Source organism: Gorilla gorilla, chromosome 6, assembly GCF_029281585.2.
Source record: "Gorilla gorilla gorilla isolate KB3781 chromosome 6, NHGRI_mGorGor1-v2.1_pri, whole genome shotgun sequence".
NCBI classification, from domain to species: Eukaryota; Metazoa; Chordata; class Mammalia; order Primates; family Hominidae; genus Gorilla; species Gorilla gorilla.
In genome coordinates this window covers 161,262,255-161,278,386 of record NC_073230.2, presented here as the reverse complement: position 1 = coordinate 161,278,386, position 16,132 = coordinate 161,262,255, and the positions used below count along the sequence as shown (strand labels likewise).

Below are 16,132 nucleotides of genomic sequence, written 5' to 3'. Positions count from 1 at the left end.
GCACTTGGGGCCCCTTCCACATGCTGAGGCCAAGAGAACCTTAGGTCAGTTGCTGGAGACTTGTAATTTAGTCCTAACTGGCCCCCAATAGGTAATGTATGCTGGGCAAGGTCTAATATCCTCTCTGGGTCTCAGTGACATCATCTGTCTTTGCCTATGTTGTTTATTCAGAGTTTTAAGGATACGGTATAGACGTCTCAGATTTTAGCTGCTAAAAACTATCAGTTCCAAACAAGAATCCTGAGGCTTCCCCTTAGGGCCACAGAGAGGCTGCCAGTAGCAGCAGAAGCCAGTGCTTCCTAATGTGTGTTCAGTAGGAGAGAGTGTACTTCTGTTCCGGCATTCCAGTTCAGAGCCCCCAAGTCACCCAATGACTATGGCCAGAAGAATCGAAAGTGTCGATCAGAGTACATCCTTGGAGCAGGGGTGGTGTCACCTTCTCCATTAAGTGTGTATGTAACTGAAATCTCAATACATTTACGCAGCGGGATGGAGGACGATGCTGAGTAGGTATTCAACAATGCTCTGGACTGGCGCGGTGGCTCACGCCTCTAGTCCCAGCAGTTTGGGAGGCTGAGGCGTGCAGATCACCTGAGGTCAGGAGTTGGAGGCCAGCCTGACCAGGGTGGTGAAACCCTGTCTCTACTAAAAATACAAAATTAGCCAGGCGTGATGGACGCCTGTAATCCCAGCTATTTGGGAGGCTGAGACAGGAGAATCACTTGAACCTGGGAGGCGGAGGTTGCAGTGAGCCGAGATTGCGCCACTGCACTCCAGCCTGGGCAACAAGAGTGAAACTCCATCTCAATAAATAAATAAATAAATAAATAAATAACAATGCCTCGTGAGTAACTGGCACAGTGCAGGACATATCGCATAGCTGATGTTAGCCATTGCTATTGGCAGCAAAGATAACACATTGTGGGAGAATCAGCCTGGCACCAAGTCATTCTCTCAGGTCCCTAATCTGCCACTAACTACCATCTTAGTGATGTCAGACAAATTATGGAAATTATGCAATTTTAGAAGTGGAAGAGTTCTTAGAGGCCACAGGGCTCAATCCTTCATTGGACAGACTTGGAAACTGACACCCAGAGACAGCAGTCTGAGTCTCAGTTTCTTCCTTTGTGAAGTGAGGCTAATAATACTGGTCATGTCTACCCTTGATGTTATGATGAGGATCAAATGAGGTACTGTTTATGTATAAGGCTTGGAAATGCTATTCTTTTTTTTTTTTTTTGAGACGGAGTCTCGCTCTTGCTGCCCAGGCTGGAGTACAGTGGTGCGATCTCGGCTCACTGCAATCTCCACCTCCCAGGTTCAAGCGATTCCCCTGCCCCAGCCTCCCGAGCAGCTGGGATTACAGGCATCCACGATGCCTGGCTAATTTTTATATTTATAGTACAGATGGGGTTTCACCATGTTGGCCAGGCTGGTCCTGAACTCCTGACCTCAGATGATCCACCCGCCTCGGCCTCCCAAAGTACTGGGATTACAGGTGTGAGCCACTGCGCCCGCCTGGAAATGCTATTCTTATGGGAAGCATTTTATTTGTGTTATTATTAATGTAGTAATTATGCCTCATTAAGGGGAGAAATGGAGAGTGCCTTCAAAGGATAAGCTTACTTGGTTCAAAATGAATAATGGCACTTGAGAGTGTGTGGTGTGTGTATGTATGTTCATGTTCTTGTTAAGATGGGGAAGGTGTAGTTGAGACATGGCCCTTCGTGTACCATTAAGGAGTGGCATAGGGAATTGTTCTTAGGATGAAAGAGATTGGTGTGGTAGTTGGCTATAAATTGAAGTTGTCTCTCCTTGACTGACATTTGAGGAGAGTTGCTGACCTGGTAGGGCAAATCAAGTACTAGGAAAAGGCAACCTGTTAGAGAGAAATCGCATTAGGCCATTCTTTGCCTTGCTATAAAGAAATACCTGAGACTGGGTACTTTATAAAGAAAAGAAGTTTAGGCCGGGCACAGTGGCTAACGCTGTAATCTCCAGCACTTTGGGAAGCTGAGGTGGGAAGATCATCTGAGGTCAGGAGTTTGAGACCAGCCTGGCCAACATGGTGAAACCCCGTCTCTACTAAAAATACAAAAATTAGCTGGGCGGGGTGCTGCATGCCTGTGGTTCCAGCTACTCGGGAGGCTGAGGCAGGGGAATCGCTTGAACCTGGGAGGCAGAGGTTGCAGTGAGCTGAGATCATGCCAGTGCACTCCAGCCTGGGCAACAGGAGGAGACTCTTGTTTCAAAAAAAAAAAAAAAAAAAAAAATACAGTCATGGTGGCAGGCGCCTGTAATCCCAGGAGAATCGCTTTAACCCGGGAGGCGGAGGCTGCAATGAGCTGAGGTTGCACCACTGCACTCCAGCCTGGGTGACAGAGTGAGACTCTGTCTTAAAAAAAAAAGAAAAGAGGTTTAATTGACTTAGAGTTCCGCAGGCTGTACTGGAAGCATGACACCAGTATCTGCCTGGCTTCTGGGGAGGCCTCAGGGAGCTTTTACTCATGGTGGAAGGAGAAGCTATAGCAGGGATGGGGGAGGTGTCACACAGTTTACAACAACCGGATCTTGTGAGAACTCACTGGCTATCCAAGCCATGAGGGATCCACCCCTAGACCCAAACACCTTCCACCAGGCCCCACCTCCAACCCTAGGGGTTACATTTCAACATGAGATTTGGGCAGGGACAAATATCCAAACTATATCTGTCATCTTTTTTTATATTTTTAATTTTAACTTTTTTTTTTTCCTGAGACGAGGTCTCAATCCATCACCCAGGCTGGAGCACAGTGGTGCTATCTTGGATCACTGCAACCTCCACCTCCTGGGCTCAAGCGATCCTCCCACCTCAGCCTCCTGAGTAGCTGGGACCACGGGCGTGCACCACCACACCCGGCTAAATCAGTAACTTTATGTTAGTATTTTACCACCTTGTGTTGGTTCAGGTCCTTTGAAAAATAGATGCCAAGACGATTGTCATACAAGAGATTTGTGGAAGAAACACTGATGAGGGGAAAAAAGTGGAGAAAGTTGGAGGAATGAGGAATTTTATTTATTTTTATATTTATTTATTTATTTATTTATTTGAGACAGAGTCTTGCTCTGTCACCCAGGTTGGAGTGCAGTGGTGAGATCTCAGCTCACTGCAACCTCTGCCTCCTGGCTTCAAGTGATTCTCCTGTCTCAGCCTCCCGAGTAGCTGGGATTACAGGTGTGTGCCGCCATGCCTGGCTAACTTTTATATTTTTAGTAGAGATGGGGTTTCACCATGTTGGCCAGGCTGATCTCAACCTCCTGACCTCAGGTGATCCGCCCTCCTTAGCCTCCCAAAGTGCTGAGATTACGGGTGTGAGCCACCTCGGCCTGGCCGGAATGGGGAAATTTGACCCCCCAGAAAGAAAAGAGAACAGAGTAAGTAGGAGGGTCCCAGGCTGCAGTGCAGCTCTCAGATGATTTTGGCCAAACTGACCCAAGTCCCCATTAGAATGTGGCAGGAAGTGACCTTATTATCCCATAGTCGCTGTCTGGGCGTAGCCCTCAGGAAGCACGGTCTTATTGTAAATGTGGCAGTGGTAGATTCAGAGGACAGCAGTTGAGGTTCTCAGTCAATTACACCTGCAGCAGGAGATCCGAGTGGGGTCTTTCCACAGTTGTCATCATCCCACTGGTTTCAAAACAGCTCCATTCATTCACTGAGGGGCTGACCATCCGGGATGTTTCTGTGGCGGTGGCACACAGAAGCATGCGACCCTTGTCTTCTCCAGCCATCTTCCATGTAATTTTTCTTTTTTTTTTTTTTGAGACGGAGTCTCGGTCTGTCGCCCAGGCTGGAGTGCAGTGGCACAATCTCGGCTCACTGCAACCTCCGCCTCCCAGGTTCACGCCGTTCTCCTGCCTCAGCCTCCCTAGTAGCTGGGACTACAGGTGCCCGCCGCCACGCCCGGCTAATTTTTTGTATTTTTAGTAGAGATGGCGTTTCACCGTGTTAGCCAGGATGATCTTGATCTCCTGACCTTGTGATCTGCCCGTCTCGGCTTCCAGAGTGCTGGGATTACAGGCGTGAGCCACTGTGCCCGGCATAATTTTTCATATTTCAAAATGGCAAGTTTGTCTGATCGAGACTCCTTGCCTGCTGACCAAGTTGAATTCTGGTTGCTGGGTAATTCTTTACAAGGGTTGGCACTTAATAAATGTTCAAATTGTTCGAACAATAAACCCAAGTGCACCCTTGGGTTTATTGACTTGAAAGGTAAATAGTTACGCTTACTTCCAGAACTCCACTGTTTCTATGCAGAATGAGAGGAGATGTTTAGCTTGCAACACTCTGAGAAGCTCATTTGGATAAGTCCCCCCCCAAAAAAGTTTACGAGTATTCATAGATAAAAGAAGAAAATTTTATTAAAAGCTGAAGTGCTCAGTAGAGAAAAAAAATGAAAGAAGAGAAATTTAAGAAAATCCAGTGCTGGGCGTGGTGGCGCACACCAGTAATCCCAGCAATTCAGGAGGCCAAGGCAGGCAGATTACTTGAGGTCAGGAGTTTGAGAACAGCCTGCCCAACACGGTGAAACACCATCTCTACTAAAAATACAAAAATTGGCTGGGCGTGGTGGCACCTGCTTGTAGTCACAGCTACTTGGGAGGCTGAGGCAGGAGAATCACTTGAACCCAGGAGGCAGAGGTGGCAGTGAGCCGAGATGGTGCCACTGCACTCCAGCCTGGGCAACAGAGTGAGACTCTGTCTCAAAAAAAAAAAAAGAACATCAGATTTTATAGATTGTATCTTTGTTGTAAGATGTTGAACACCTAAATTAAGATTTTAAATTTCAGTCCAGGCATGGTGGCCCACGCCTGTAATCCCAGCACTGTGGGAGACCGAGGTGGGTGGATCACCTGAGGTTGGGAGTTTGAGACCAGCCTGACCAACATGGAGAAACCCCATCTCTACTAAAAAAAAAAAAAAAAAAAATGTAGTTGAGCGTAGTGGCACATGCTTGTAATCCCAACTACTCAGGAGGCTAAGGCAGGAGAATCGCTTGAACCTGGGAGGCAGAGGTTGTGTTGAGCCGAGATCATGCCACTGCACTCCAGCCTGGGCAACAAGAGCGAAACTCTGTCTCAAAAAAAAAAAAGACTTCAAATTTCAGTAACATATGAGTATATTTTGAAATGTTTTCTATTTAGTTTTAGGAATTAAGGCAAGTATAGATTCTTCTCAAAATCTAACATAGAAAATATCACAAGTAGTTTTAGAAACTATTTTCACCTGAAACAATATTTCAATCTTGGTTCATGGATTATTATGCCTCTTGTAAATAAAACTACACTAGCCTGGTGCATGGCTCACGCCTGTAATCCCAACAGGCTGAGGCAGGTGGATCATCTGAGGTCAGGAGTTTGAGACCAGCCTGGCCAACATGATGAAACCCCATCTCTACGAAAAATGCAAAAAATATATCTATATAGGCCAGGCGCGGTGGCTCATGCCTGTAATCCCAGCACTTTGGGAGTCCGAGGTGGGCAGATCACAAGGTCAGGAGTTTGAGACCAGCCTGGCCAACATGGTGAAACCCCGTCTCTACTAAAAATACAAAAATTAGCCGGGCGTGATGGTGCATGCCTGTAATCCCAGCTACTCAGGAGGCTGAGGCAGGAGAATCACTTGAACTTGGAAGGCGGAGGTTGCAGTGAGCCGAGATCGTGCCACTGCACTCCAGCCTGGGTGACAGAGCGAGACTCTGTCTCAAAAAAAATCTATCTATCTATCTATCTATATAGATATAGATATAGATATAGATATAGATATATTAGCTGGGTTTGGTGGCACGCACCTGTAATCCCAGCTATTTGAGAGGCTGAGGCAGGAGAATCGCTTGACCTCGGGAGGTGGAGGCTGCAGTGAGCTGAGATTGTGCCACTTTACTCCAGCCTAGGTGACAGAGGAAGACTCTGTCTCAAAAAAAAACAAACAATAACAACAAAAAGAAACCCACAGTAATAAAATTGAAATAGAAGGAGGTTTGCAATCAAAATGACTGACTAGGAATGAAATATGAAACATAATATGTTGCATCTGCATAGGGAAGTCTGAGATTGGCTGATATTGTTCTCTTCTGTAGGGGAAATACTAGTCCAGAACTTGGGGTGCCTGCCAAGAGAGGAGCAGCCACAGTAGGGAGGGGGGATTCTGGAATGCTAGGGTTCTGGAGTCTGTGGACACAGGAGGCAGAGGACATGTGTTAAGATGTTTTAAGAAATGAATGTTGATCTGGATATGAAAATATTTTTCAGCCGGGCGCAGTGGCTCACGTCTGTAATCCCAGCACTTTGGGAGGCTTAGGCGGGCGGATCACAAGGTCAGGAGATCGAGACCATCCTGGCTAACACGGTGAAACCCCGTCTCTACTAAAAATACAAAAAGTTAGCTGGGCGTGGTGGCGGAGGCCTGTAATCCCAGTTGCTCAGGAGGCTGAGGCAGGAGAATGGCGTGAACCCGGGACGGAGCTTGCATGAGCCGAGATTGCGCCACTGCACTCTAGCCTGGGGGACAGAAGGAGACTCCATCTAAAAAAAAAAAAAAAAAAAAAAGAAAATATTTTTCACTATAGAGAGAGAGGCATATGTCCCCTGAGCTTGCCGGGATCCATCTTTCCTTGCTGATGCATTCTGTGAGTTAGAAGAAAACTTCCAAAGAGCCATTTTTTCCACCCTGTCTACTGTATAAAATTGCTTCTCAAACATGTGCTGCATTGCAGAAGATTACCATTGTTTTGCTAACCAGCGTCTGGTCTTTCTTATGTGGTGCTGCAATTACTAGTGTCAAACCCTGTTGGTAATACCCAGAGGACAGTGTCTGAAGTCCTTATTCAATATTCACATTTGGCTGGGTGTGGTGGCTCACACCTGTAATCCCAGCACTTTGGGAAGCAGAGGCAGGTGGATCACTTGAGGTCAGGAGTTCAAGACCAGCCTGGCCAACATGGTGAAACCCCATCTCTACTAAAAATACAAAAATTAGCCGGGCGTGGTGTCAGGTGCCTGTAATCTCAGCTACTTGGGAGGCTGAGACAGGAGAATCACTTGAACCCAGGAGGCGGAGGTTGCAGTGAGCCAAGATTGTGCCACTGTACTCCAGCCTGGGGGAAAGAGCGACTCTCTCTCAAAAAAAAAAAAAAAGAAAAAGAAAATTCACATTTGTAGAGAGTTTAAATTCTTTTTTGATATGGAGTCTCGCTCTGTTGCCCAGTCTGGAGTGCAGTGGCAGGGTCTTGGCTCACTGCAACCTCTGCCTCCCAGGCTCAAGCGATTCTCCTGCTTTAGCCTCCCGAGTAGCTGGGATTACAGGCACCCACCAAAACGCCTGGACAATTTTTGTATTTTGATTAGAGAAAGGGTCTCACCATGTTGTCCAGGCTGATCTGAAACTCCTGACCTCAGGTGATCTGCCTGCCTCGGCCTCCCAAAGTGCTGGGATTACAGGCGTGAGCCACTACGCCCGGCCGAGAGTTTAAATTCTTAAGTCCTACACTTCAATGTGTGGGAAGTATTCGTGCTATGCTTTTATAACTAAATCATCTCAGTATTTCTATTTCTAGCCCCTTCTTCTGCCTGATGGTAAAATAATTAATCTAGTCAATTCCAGGTAAACTTTGGCCTTTTATGATTTTTCCTGATCAGGCCAAACCTCAACCAAGTCCATTCTTGATCTTCTCCTTCACCTCCTTCTCTCATTCACCCCACAATTAGCCTCCAGTCCACGGGCTGATGCAGCATCTTGGTGTCCTGTGGTCTGAGGTCATTTTCTGTCTTTCTGAAGCCTCAGCTAAAGTTTACAATCCTACCTTTTCTCATGACCTTGAAATGCCCTAAGGTTCAGCGGCTTCATGGTTGCTGCTTCATGGGGGACCCTGGCTGTTCTCTGAGGCTGCTCAGCACCACGAACATCCCATCAACTACCCGGGGCCCATCTCCGCCCGAGGCCTCAGCCATTCCTGGTCTACAGCTCTGCTGTCCTGTTGGCACAGGGAACTCCTTGGGGCCCCAGGGTTCCAGATTGGAAGCAGAGAATCTCCTCTGTTCTCAGACCCCCAAACTTTGCTGCGGATTCTAATTGTCCTTTCCCCCATCTCACTCCTTGGAACCCACTGGGAGGTGAGTAGAATCCCTCTCAGAGATTCTACCACCATCTCCCTCATTCTTACCCTAACCTTCTGCCTCTTCCTCCCTAGTTAGGAAAGAGGATCTTTAGCCTGCGGCGAGGGGTGGGGGTGGGGATTCTTGATGTTTCAGGGGAAAAGGTGACTCAGCTACTTTTGGAATATCTGTCATACCTGTCTACTGGTGCAATGAGCCGGGATCACACCACTACACTCCAGCCTGGGTGACAGAGCAAGACTCCATCTCAAAAAAAAAAAAAAAAAGACTCTGGAGAAACAACTCAATATGCATGAGAAGAGGCTGGCCCATGTAGAGAAAGGACTGACAAACTATGACAACTCTTTTCTGTTGTTTTGTTTTCAATCTTCTCTTCACAGTTCTTTTCACAGTTTGGAATTGATACCTTTTTCTCTTCATCAGAACTCCAATGTTTTTGTAGATTGAAGTCTTTTTTTTTTTTTTTTTCTTGAGAAAGGGTCTCACTCCGTCACCCAGGCTGGAGTGCAGTGGACCAATCACTGCTCACTGCAGCCTCGACTTCCTGGGCTCAAGAAATCCTTCCATCTCAGCCCCCGAGTAGCTGGGACTACAGGTGTGCACCACAATGCTCAGTTAATTTTTATTTTTTAATTTATTATTATTATTATTTTGAGATGGAGTCTTGCTCTGTTGCCCAGGCTTGAGTGCAGTGGCACCATCTCGGCTCACTGCAACCTCTGCCTCCTAGGTTCAAGAGATTCTCTTGCCTCAGCCTTCCGAATAAGTGGGGCTACAGGTGCATGCCACCACACCTGGGTAATTTATTTATTTTTTTGTAGAAAAGGGGTATCAGTGTGCTGTCCAGGCTGGTCTCAAACTCCTAACCTCAAGCGATCTGCCTGCCTTGGCCTTCCAAACTACTGGGATTAGAGGTGATGAGCCACCATGACTGGCCTACATATAGCCCAAATGGATGAGCAGTTCCCAAGGCTCAGTCCCAGCCTCCACTATCCAAGTCAGCCTCTCATCTCCTTCATTTCCCAGGACTCAGTTCTCATTTTCCTCCCGTTTTCTCTGGATTGTGGCTATTGTTCTCTGGTTGCTAGATCAACCTGGAGCACAGTAAAGCAGTGTCACAAAGCTGGAAGGGGTCTGGGATGAGTCCACCAGCTACAAGTTCTTGTAGAAAATGTACTCCAGGAATGGCCAGGCGCAGTGGCTCATGACTGTAATCCCAGCACTTTGGGAGGCCGAGGCGGGTGGATCACCTGAGGTCAGGAGTTCGAGATCAGCCTGACCAACATGGAGAAACCCCATCTCTACTAAAAATACAAAATTAGCCAGGCGTGGTGGCACATGCCTGTAATCCCAGCTACACCTGAGGCAGAAGAATCGCTTGAACCTGGGAGGCGGAGGTTGTGGTGAGCCGAGATTATGCCTTTGTACTCCAGCCTGGGCAACAAGAGCGAAACTCCGTCTCAAAAAAAAAGAAAAAGAAAATGTACTCCAGGAATTGTCATTTCTGAAATTCAACTGCTGCTGGAATTGAAGCAAGCAGCTCATCTTGGAAGAGAAATATGTAGCCAACCCCAAAGCCAAAGCCTTTGAGGATTGAGACCTAGCATGCTAGGAGACCTTGATCCTGTAATCTCAGAAGAAGAGTCTGGATCTGGCCAAATTGAGGTCAAATTCTGGTCAACTTCTCCATAGTCAGTAGGAGAAAAAAACCAACATGATGTTTGAGTCATATGTTTTGACAACTAAAGAGGACACTTATGCTGGAGTTGGTGGTTCATGCCTGTAATCCCAGCACTTTGGGTGGTTGAGGCGGGCGAATCATTTGAGGTCAGGGGTTCGAGACCAGCCTGGCCAACATGGTGAAACCCCGTCTCTACTAAAAATTCAAAAAAATTGGCTGGGCACAGTGGCTCATGCCTGTAATCCCGGCACTTTGGGAGGCTGAGGCGGGTGGATCACGAGGTCAGGAGTTCGAGACCAGCCTGGCCATTATGGTGAGACCCTGTGTCTACTAAAAATACAAAAATTATCCAGGCATGGTGGCACGCACCTGTAGTCCCAGCTACTCAGGACGCTGAGATGGAAGAATCTCTTGAACCTGGGAGATGGAGGTTGCAGTGAGCCGAGATCACACCACTGCACTCCAGCCTGGGTGACAGAGTGAGATGCCATCTCAAAAAAAAAAAAAAAAAAAAATTCAAAAAAATTAGTCTGGCTTAGTGGCGGACGCCTGTAATCCCAGCTACTGGGAGGGTGAGGCAGGAGAATCACTTGAACCAGGGAGGTGGAGGTTGCAGTGAGCCGAGATCATGCTACTGCACTCCAGTCTGGGCAAGTGAGACTCCATCTCAAAAAAAAAAAAAAAAAAAAAAAAAGGACACTTAAAGATGACATTAAAGAGGATACTTAGATTCTAGACAAAATCAAGATATAGCAAATTGGGGTGGGACACACCCGTAATCCCAGCATTTGGGGAGGCCGAGGCAGGTGGATCACCTGAGGTCCAAAGTTTGAGACCAGCGTGGCCAACATGGCAAAACCCCGTCTCTACTAAAAATACAAAAATTAGCCAGGTGTGGTGGTGGACACCTGTAGTCCCAGCTACTCAGGAGGCTGAGGCAGGAGAATCATTTGCGCCCAGGAGGTGGAGGTTGCAGTGAGCTGAGACTGCACCGCTGCACTGGTGCCTGGGCCACACCAGTCACTATGCCTGGGTGACAGAGCAAGACTCTGTCTCAAAATAAATAAATAAATAAAATTTTGTTTTGCTGTGTTGCGGCTAATATGCGTGCTATAAGACAATGGTTTCTTGAGTCTCATTCTCTCTGCATATGCCTAAAGCTTTTTTATTTTTATGATTCTAAGAGATTGTACCTTCTCATCTCCTAGATTCTGTCCCATAGGTTCTGATCTTTTCCTAGAGTAACTTGGATGGTTAAAAATGTGGAAAAAGCTTTGGGTATTAGGTGCTGAACCCACACACCTCTGCTTAGACCCCTTCTTTAATGCCCAAGGTTGTCCAATCCTAGCCCTTCCCCCTACCCTCAGCTTTCTCCTCACCTACACAACAACCTTAGCATAATCCTAAGGTATGTGTTGTTATCTTCTGTTATCTATGCCAAGGATGTTTGCTGGTTTTGTTTTGTTTTGTTTTGTTTTGTTTTGTTGAGACAGGGTCTTGCTCTGTCACTTAGGCTGGAGTGCAGTGGCACAATCACAGCTCACTGCAACCTCGATCTCCTGGGCTTAAGTGATCCTCCCACCTCAGCCTCCTGAGTAGCTGGGACTACAGGTATGCATCACCACACCTGGCTAATTTTTTTTTTTTTTTTTTTGAGGCAGAGTTTTGCTCTTGTTGCCCAGGCTGGGGTACAATGGCATCATCTCAGCTCACAACAACCTCTGCCTCGCGGGTTCAAGCAATTCTCCTGCCTGGGCCTCTCAAGTAGCTGGGATTACAGGCATGTGCCACCACGTCCGGCTACTTTTTTGTATTTTTAGTAGAGATGGGGTTTCTCCATGTTGGTCAGGCTGGTCTTGAACTCCTGGACTCAAACGATCTTCCTGTCTCAGCCTCCCAAAGTGCAGGAATTATAGGCATGAGCCACTGTGCCAGGCAAGGATTTTTTTTTTTAAGTTACATTTCTACCTGCCAGCACAGCAGCCCCTTTTCCTGCTCCCTCTCTCTCTCTCTCTCTCTCTCTCTCTCTCTCTCTCTCTCTCTCTCTGTGTGTGCTTTAAGATGATAGTCCCTTCTTTTTTTTCAAATAACCACAACGGGAAGGACTGACCACTCTTGTAAGCTGCAACTGATGTTTTCAGACTCCTAAAGTGACATCTAGACATAAGTCCATATATGTCAGAATATCATGCAGGGAATGCTCAAATAGTTGGGAAGAGATTGCTGCACTGTGTTTTGCATGCCCAAAGCCCACATAGGTACTCAGTTTAAAAATCTTAATAGAATTGAATCCTGCTCTTATCATAGGAAAGGAAGAGAATCTGAGAGAGAAACAGAAAATGAAAAGGTCAAGAAGTGGCCAGGCATGGTGGCTCTTGCCTGTAATCCCAGCACTTTGGGAGGCTGAGGCGGGAGGATCATGAGGTCAGGAGTTCGAGACCAGCCTGGCCAATATGGTGAAACCCCGTCTCTACAAAAAATACAAAAAAATAGCTGGGCGTGGTGGTGCGCACCTGTAGTCCCAGCTATTCAGGAGGCTGAGGCAGGAGAATCTCTTGAACCAGGGAGGCGGAGGTTGCAGTGAGCCAAGATCACGCCACTGCACACCAGCCTGGGCAACAGAGTAAGACTCCATCTCTAAAAAAAAAAAAAAAAAAATTCGAGAACTGGAAAGGAACTAAGCACATGAAAAGAAATTTTATGTTCCTTCATGTTTTTATTTAAAGAAACCGAATCAAGTACCAAACATGGAATAAAGGCAAACATTCATTTTTGGGGTGATTGTTCCCTTCTTGGCAATCCCTGTTTTATTGAGGGTATCACTAGTTATTCATTCCAAGGATTTTTTTTTTTTTCCACAGGAGGTGGGCGTTTCTTTGTCTTCTTAGAGTCAGGATTCCAGATCTGCTGATGTGTGGGACTTTTCTTGGCCACTACGATTTCATCTACAGTCACGAGCTGTAGCACCACCTCAGCCACTGCTCGAAATCCTTGGGCTTTGACTATTAGGGTGTCCCACACCCCTTCCTGGGCCACCTTTATTATCCCTTCAGCTCCCACACCCATTAGGAGGTTCCCACCTTGGTGCACTCCACTCATTTCTGCCACCACGTCTGAGACAGCTAAGCCTGCATTCTCTGCCAAGGTTTTAGGAAGATACTTCAGGGCCCGGGCAAATGCTAGGAATGCAGGCCCATTGGGCCCTTCCAATCTGCTTCCTTTATCAGAGAGCATTTTTGCCAAAGCCATTTCTGTGGCCCCAGCTCCTGGGATTAGTCTGGGATCTTGACATAGCTGGAAATAGGCATCAATGCCATGGTAGACTGCCTGCTCTGCACTCTGCAGCCCCTGGGTGGTGGCTCCCCTGAGAACCACGGTGAGGGCAGGTGTGCCTGTACATTCCCATTCAAATACCACAGCCAAACCATCTCCCATCTCCTGCCTGTAAACCCTCTGGCACTTGCCTGGCCTCTGGGGAGGGAGCAGATGAGGCAGCAGAGGTGTGTCCAACACCTCACTCAGGTAAATGATCTCCATCCGAGACCTAGCTTGAATCACCACGATGCCATACTTGTCCGCCAGTGTGAGGGTCTCCTCGTCGACCTCCCCCAACACCACTGCCACATTAATTCCCCCGGCTGCCAGCTGGCCTACTTGCTTTTCTAGTAATTGGTCGCTTCCTTTACTAAATTGAGCTAGATCAGCAGGACTAGAAAGACAGGCCGTTGCTGGTGCATTTGGATGGGCAGAACCAAAGGGGCAAGCAAAGAGAGCCACCCTGGCACCACTTAACACTGCGGCCATTTGCCCACAGAGCTTCCCAGATATTGCTAACCCCTGGAGGAGGCAGGAATCCTCCAGTGTCCCCCCGTGCAGCGCGCACACCCCAACACGCTCAGGCTTGAAGCTGCCATCTAGCTCCTTGATAGTCCAGCAGGCATGGGCCACCAGCTTGGTCAAGTGGTCCATGGGGGGCAGGGTGTGGGTATTCATCACAGAATGGAGGGCCCAGGACGGATCTTCCAAAGGCCCCAGAGATTGGATGGCCAGGGAGGGCAGTGTGGCCGGGACCTCTGCAGTGGCTGTGGTGTAGGCCTCCCGGAGCTGCGGGCGAGGCAGGCCGGCCTTCAGCAGTTGCTCTGCCTGTTCCAGCAAGGCTTCCGTCAGCAGAACCACAAAGGCTGTGCCATCCCCACTATTCTCTGCCTGGGTTTGGGCTGCTTCCCGGAGGAGCCATGCCGCTGGGTGCTCCAGCTCCAGGGCCCTGAGGATGTCAGTGGCACACCCCGTGCACACTGTTTCTCCTTTCATGGTCACCAGGAACTTCTGCCGGCCGTGGGGGCCATAGCAAGGCCGGATGACATTGGCCAGGGTCTGGACTGCAGCCAAGCTGCTCAGCAGGTGGGGCTCCTCCTCTTCCGGACTCCTTGGGCTCTCCCTTGGGTTCAGTGCCAGCCGCTGGGGCAGCTTCAGGGCTGAAGGGACTGTGCTGTCCATGGCCCGCAGAGAGAGGAGAGGCCACCGTGGGTTGCAGAGATGCTCTAGAAACAGCAGCAGGGGCACCCTTGACACTGATCATTGAAAGTACTCAAGAGGTCAGTGGAAGCAAGGAGCCAAATGCCCATTGACTGGTATCTGAAGATGTCAGCACAGACCACTGCTCCACTGTGGGTCCAAGGATGAGTTCCAAAGAGCCCAGTCCTAAAGCCACCCCAGGGTTGATTCTGTAAAGGAACTGGGTCTTGGGGCCTCTCAACCTTGGTGGCTGAAATGGGATCTTTAACTGATGAAGTCACAAAGTGGAAAATGGAACCAGGATAGAGAATGAGGTCACAGAAGTCTGGTTAGAACTGAGGAGGCCCTACCAGCAGGCAAAAGTCAGGCCTTGTCCAGCAATGGAGGTACATGCACCTCTGCACCAGGTCTGAGACTTGTTTAAACGTTAGTTACAATAAGGAGGAGATCAAGTGAAAAACTACCCACCTCACCCTGTCTGGAGTGCAGGGGCATGACCATGGTTCACTGCAGGCCCAACTCCCTGGTCTCAAGCAGTCTTCCTGTTCAGCCTCCCAAGTACCTGGGACTACAGGCGCACACCACCACACCTAGCTAGTTTTTTTATTTTTTGTAGAGACAGGGTTTCTGTATGTTGTTCAGGCAGGTCTCAAATTCCTAGCCTCAAGAGAGCCTTCCACCTTGGCCTCCCGAAGTGCTAGGACTACAGGTGTGAGCCACCACCACACCCATGCTTTTTTTTTTTTTGAGACAGAGTTGCACTCTGTTGCCCAGGCTGGAGTGCAGTGGTACAATCTTAGCTCACTGCAACCTCCGCCTCCCAGGTTCAAGCAATTCTCCTGCCTCAGCCTCCCAGTAGCTGGGATTACAGGTGCCAGCCACCATACCCGGCTAATTTTTTGTATTTTTAGTAGAGATGGGGGGTTTCACCATGTTGGCCATAGTTGGCCAGGCCGGTCTCGAACTCCTAGCCTCAAGTGATCTGCCCACCTCGGCCTTCAAAAATGCTGGGATTACAGGTGTGAGCCACTACACCTGGCCTTTTTTTTTTTTTTTTTTTTTTTTGAGAAGGAACTGAGAGATGATGTCTGTGTTTTGTTTTGTTTTGGTGTTACTTTCTCTTGCAGTACTGTGTAATATTAGCCATGTTTTGCTATCTGTCTGCCTTTGCCTTTTTGGGTATCTTATCAGTTTGTGCTTGTGTATCAGGTTTCTTAGGGTGTCTGTTGGTCTTTCAGGGTGCAGGTGTGGGAGGCTGCACAGCGTGCATGCCTGTGCCACGACTCCCAACTCTGCCTCCCTGGCAGAGGCAGGGCAAGACAAGGGGGGAAGGATGCTGACAGCTCACAGACAAATAGAAGTGAACCCAGAGGGGTGAAAAGCAACCAGCCTCCCAGTGGTCAGGGAGGTAGAAGCCTAAATGGGGCCCTGAGGTTTAAATGTGAATTGCCTTCCCATCCTAAACTTCAATGCTTACAATTTAAGTCTCTTTTTTTCATTCTCTCTCCTTTCCTCACTTGTCTCCTCTTTCTTCCTATAGAGCCTACTCAGGCAATGATGCTTCTGCTTTAGTTTAACACATATTTAGTCTGGGTGTGGTGGCTCATGTGTGTAATCCCTGCACGTTGGGAGGCTGAGGCGGGAGGATTGCTTAAGCTCAGGAGGTTGAGGCTTCAGTGAGCCATGATTGCACCACTGCATTCCAGCCGGGGCAACAGAGTGAGACTTGTCTCAAAAAAAAAGGGGAAAGGTCATTTGGAATCCTAGTTCAGAGATAACCAT

General features: G+C 48.1%; 1 protein-coding gene across 1 annotated transcript; it reads right to left on the bottom strand.

The window, feature by feature from the left end:
* Window positions 1-12,531: 12,531 nt before the first annotated feature.
* LOC134758882 (putative T-complex protein 1 subunit theta-like 1) lies at window positions 12,532-15,275 on the bottom strand. Its single transcript, XM_063708302.1, has one exon. The coding sequence runs from the start codon at window positions 14,330-14,332 to the stop codon at window positions 12,662-12,664; it is 1,671 nt and encodes a 556-aa protein (XP_063564372.1). The 5' UTR covers window positions 14,333-15,275; the 3' UTR covers window positions 12,532-12,661.
* Between the last annotated feature and the right edge of the window lie 857 nt (window positions 15,276-16,132).

Coding starts and splice junctions, on each gene's coding strand:
- LOC134758882 (XM_063708302.1), bottom strand. CDS start 14,332: ATGGACAGCACAGTCCCTTCAGCCCTGAAGCTGCCCCAGCGGCTGGCA.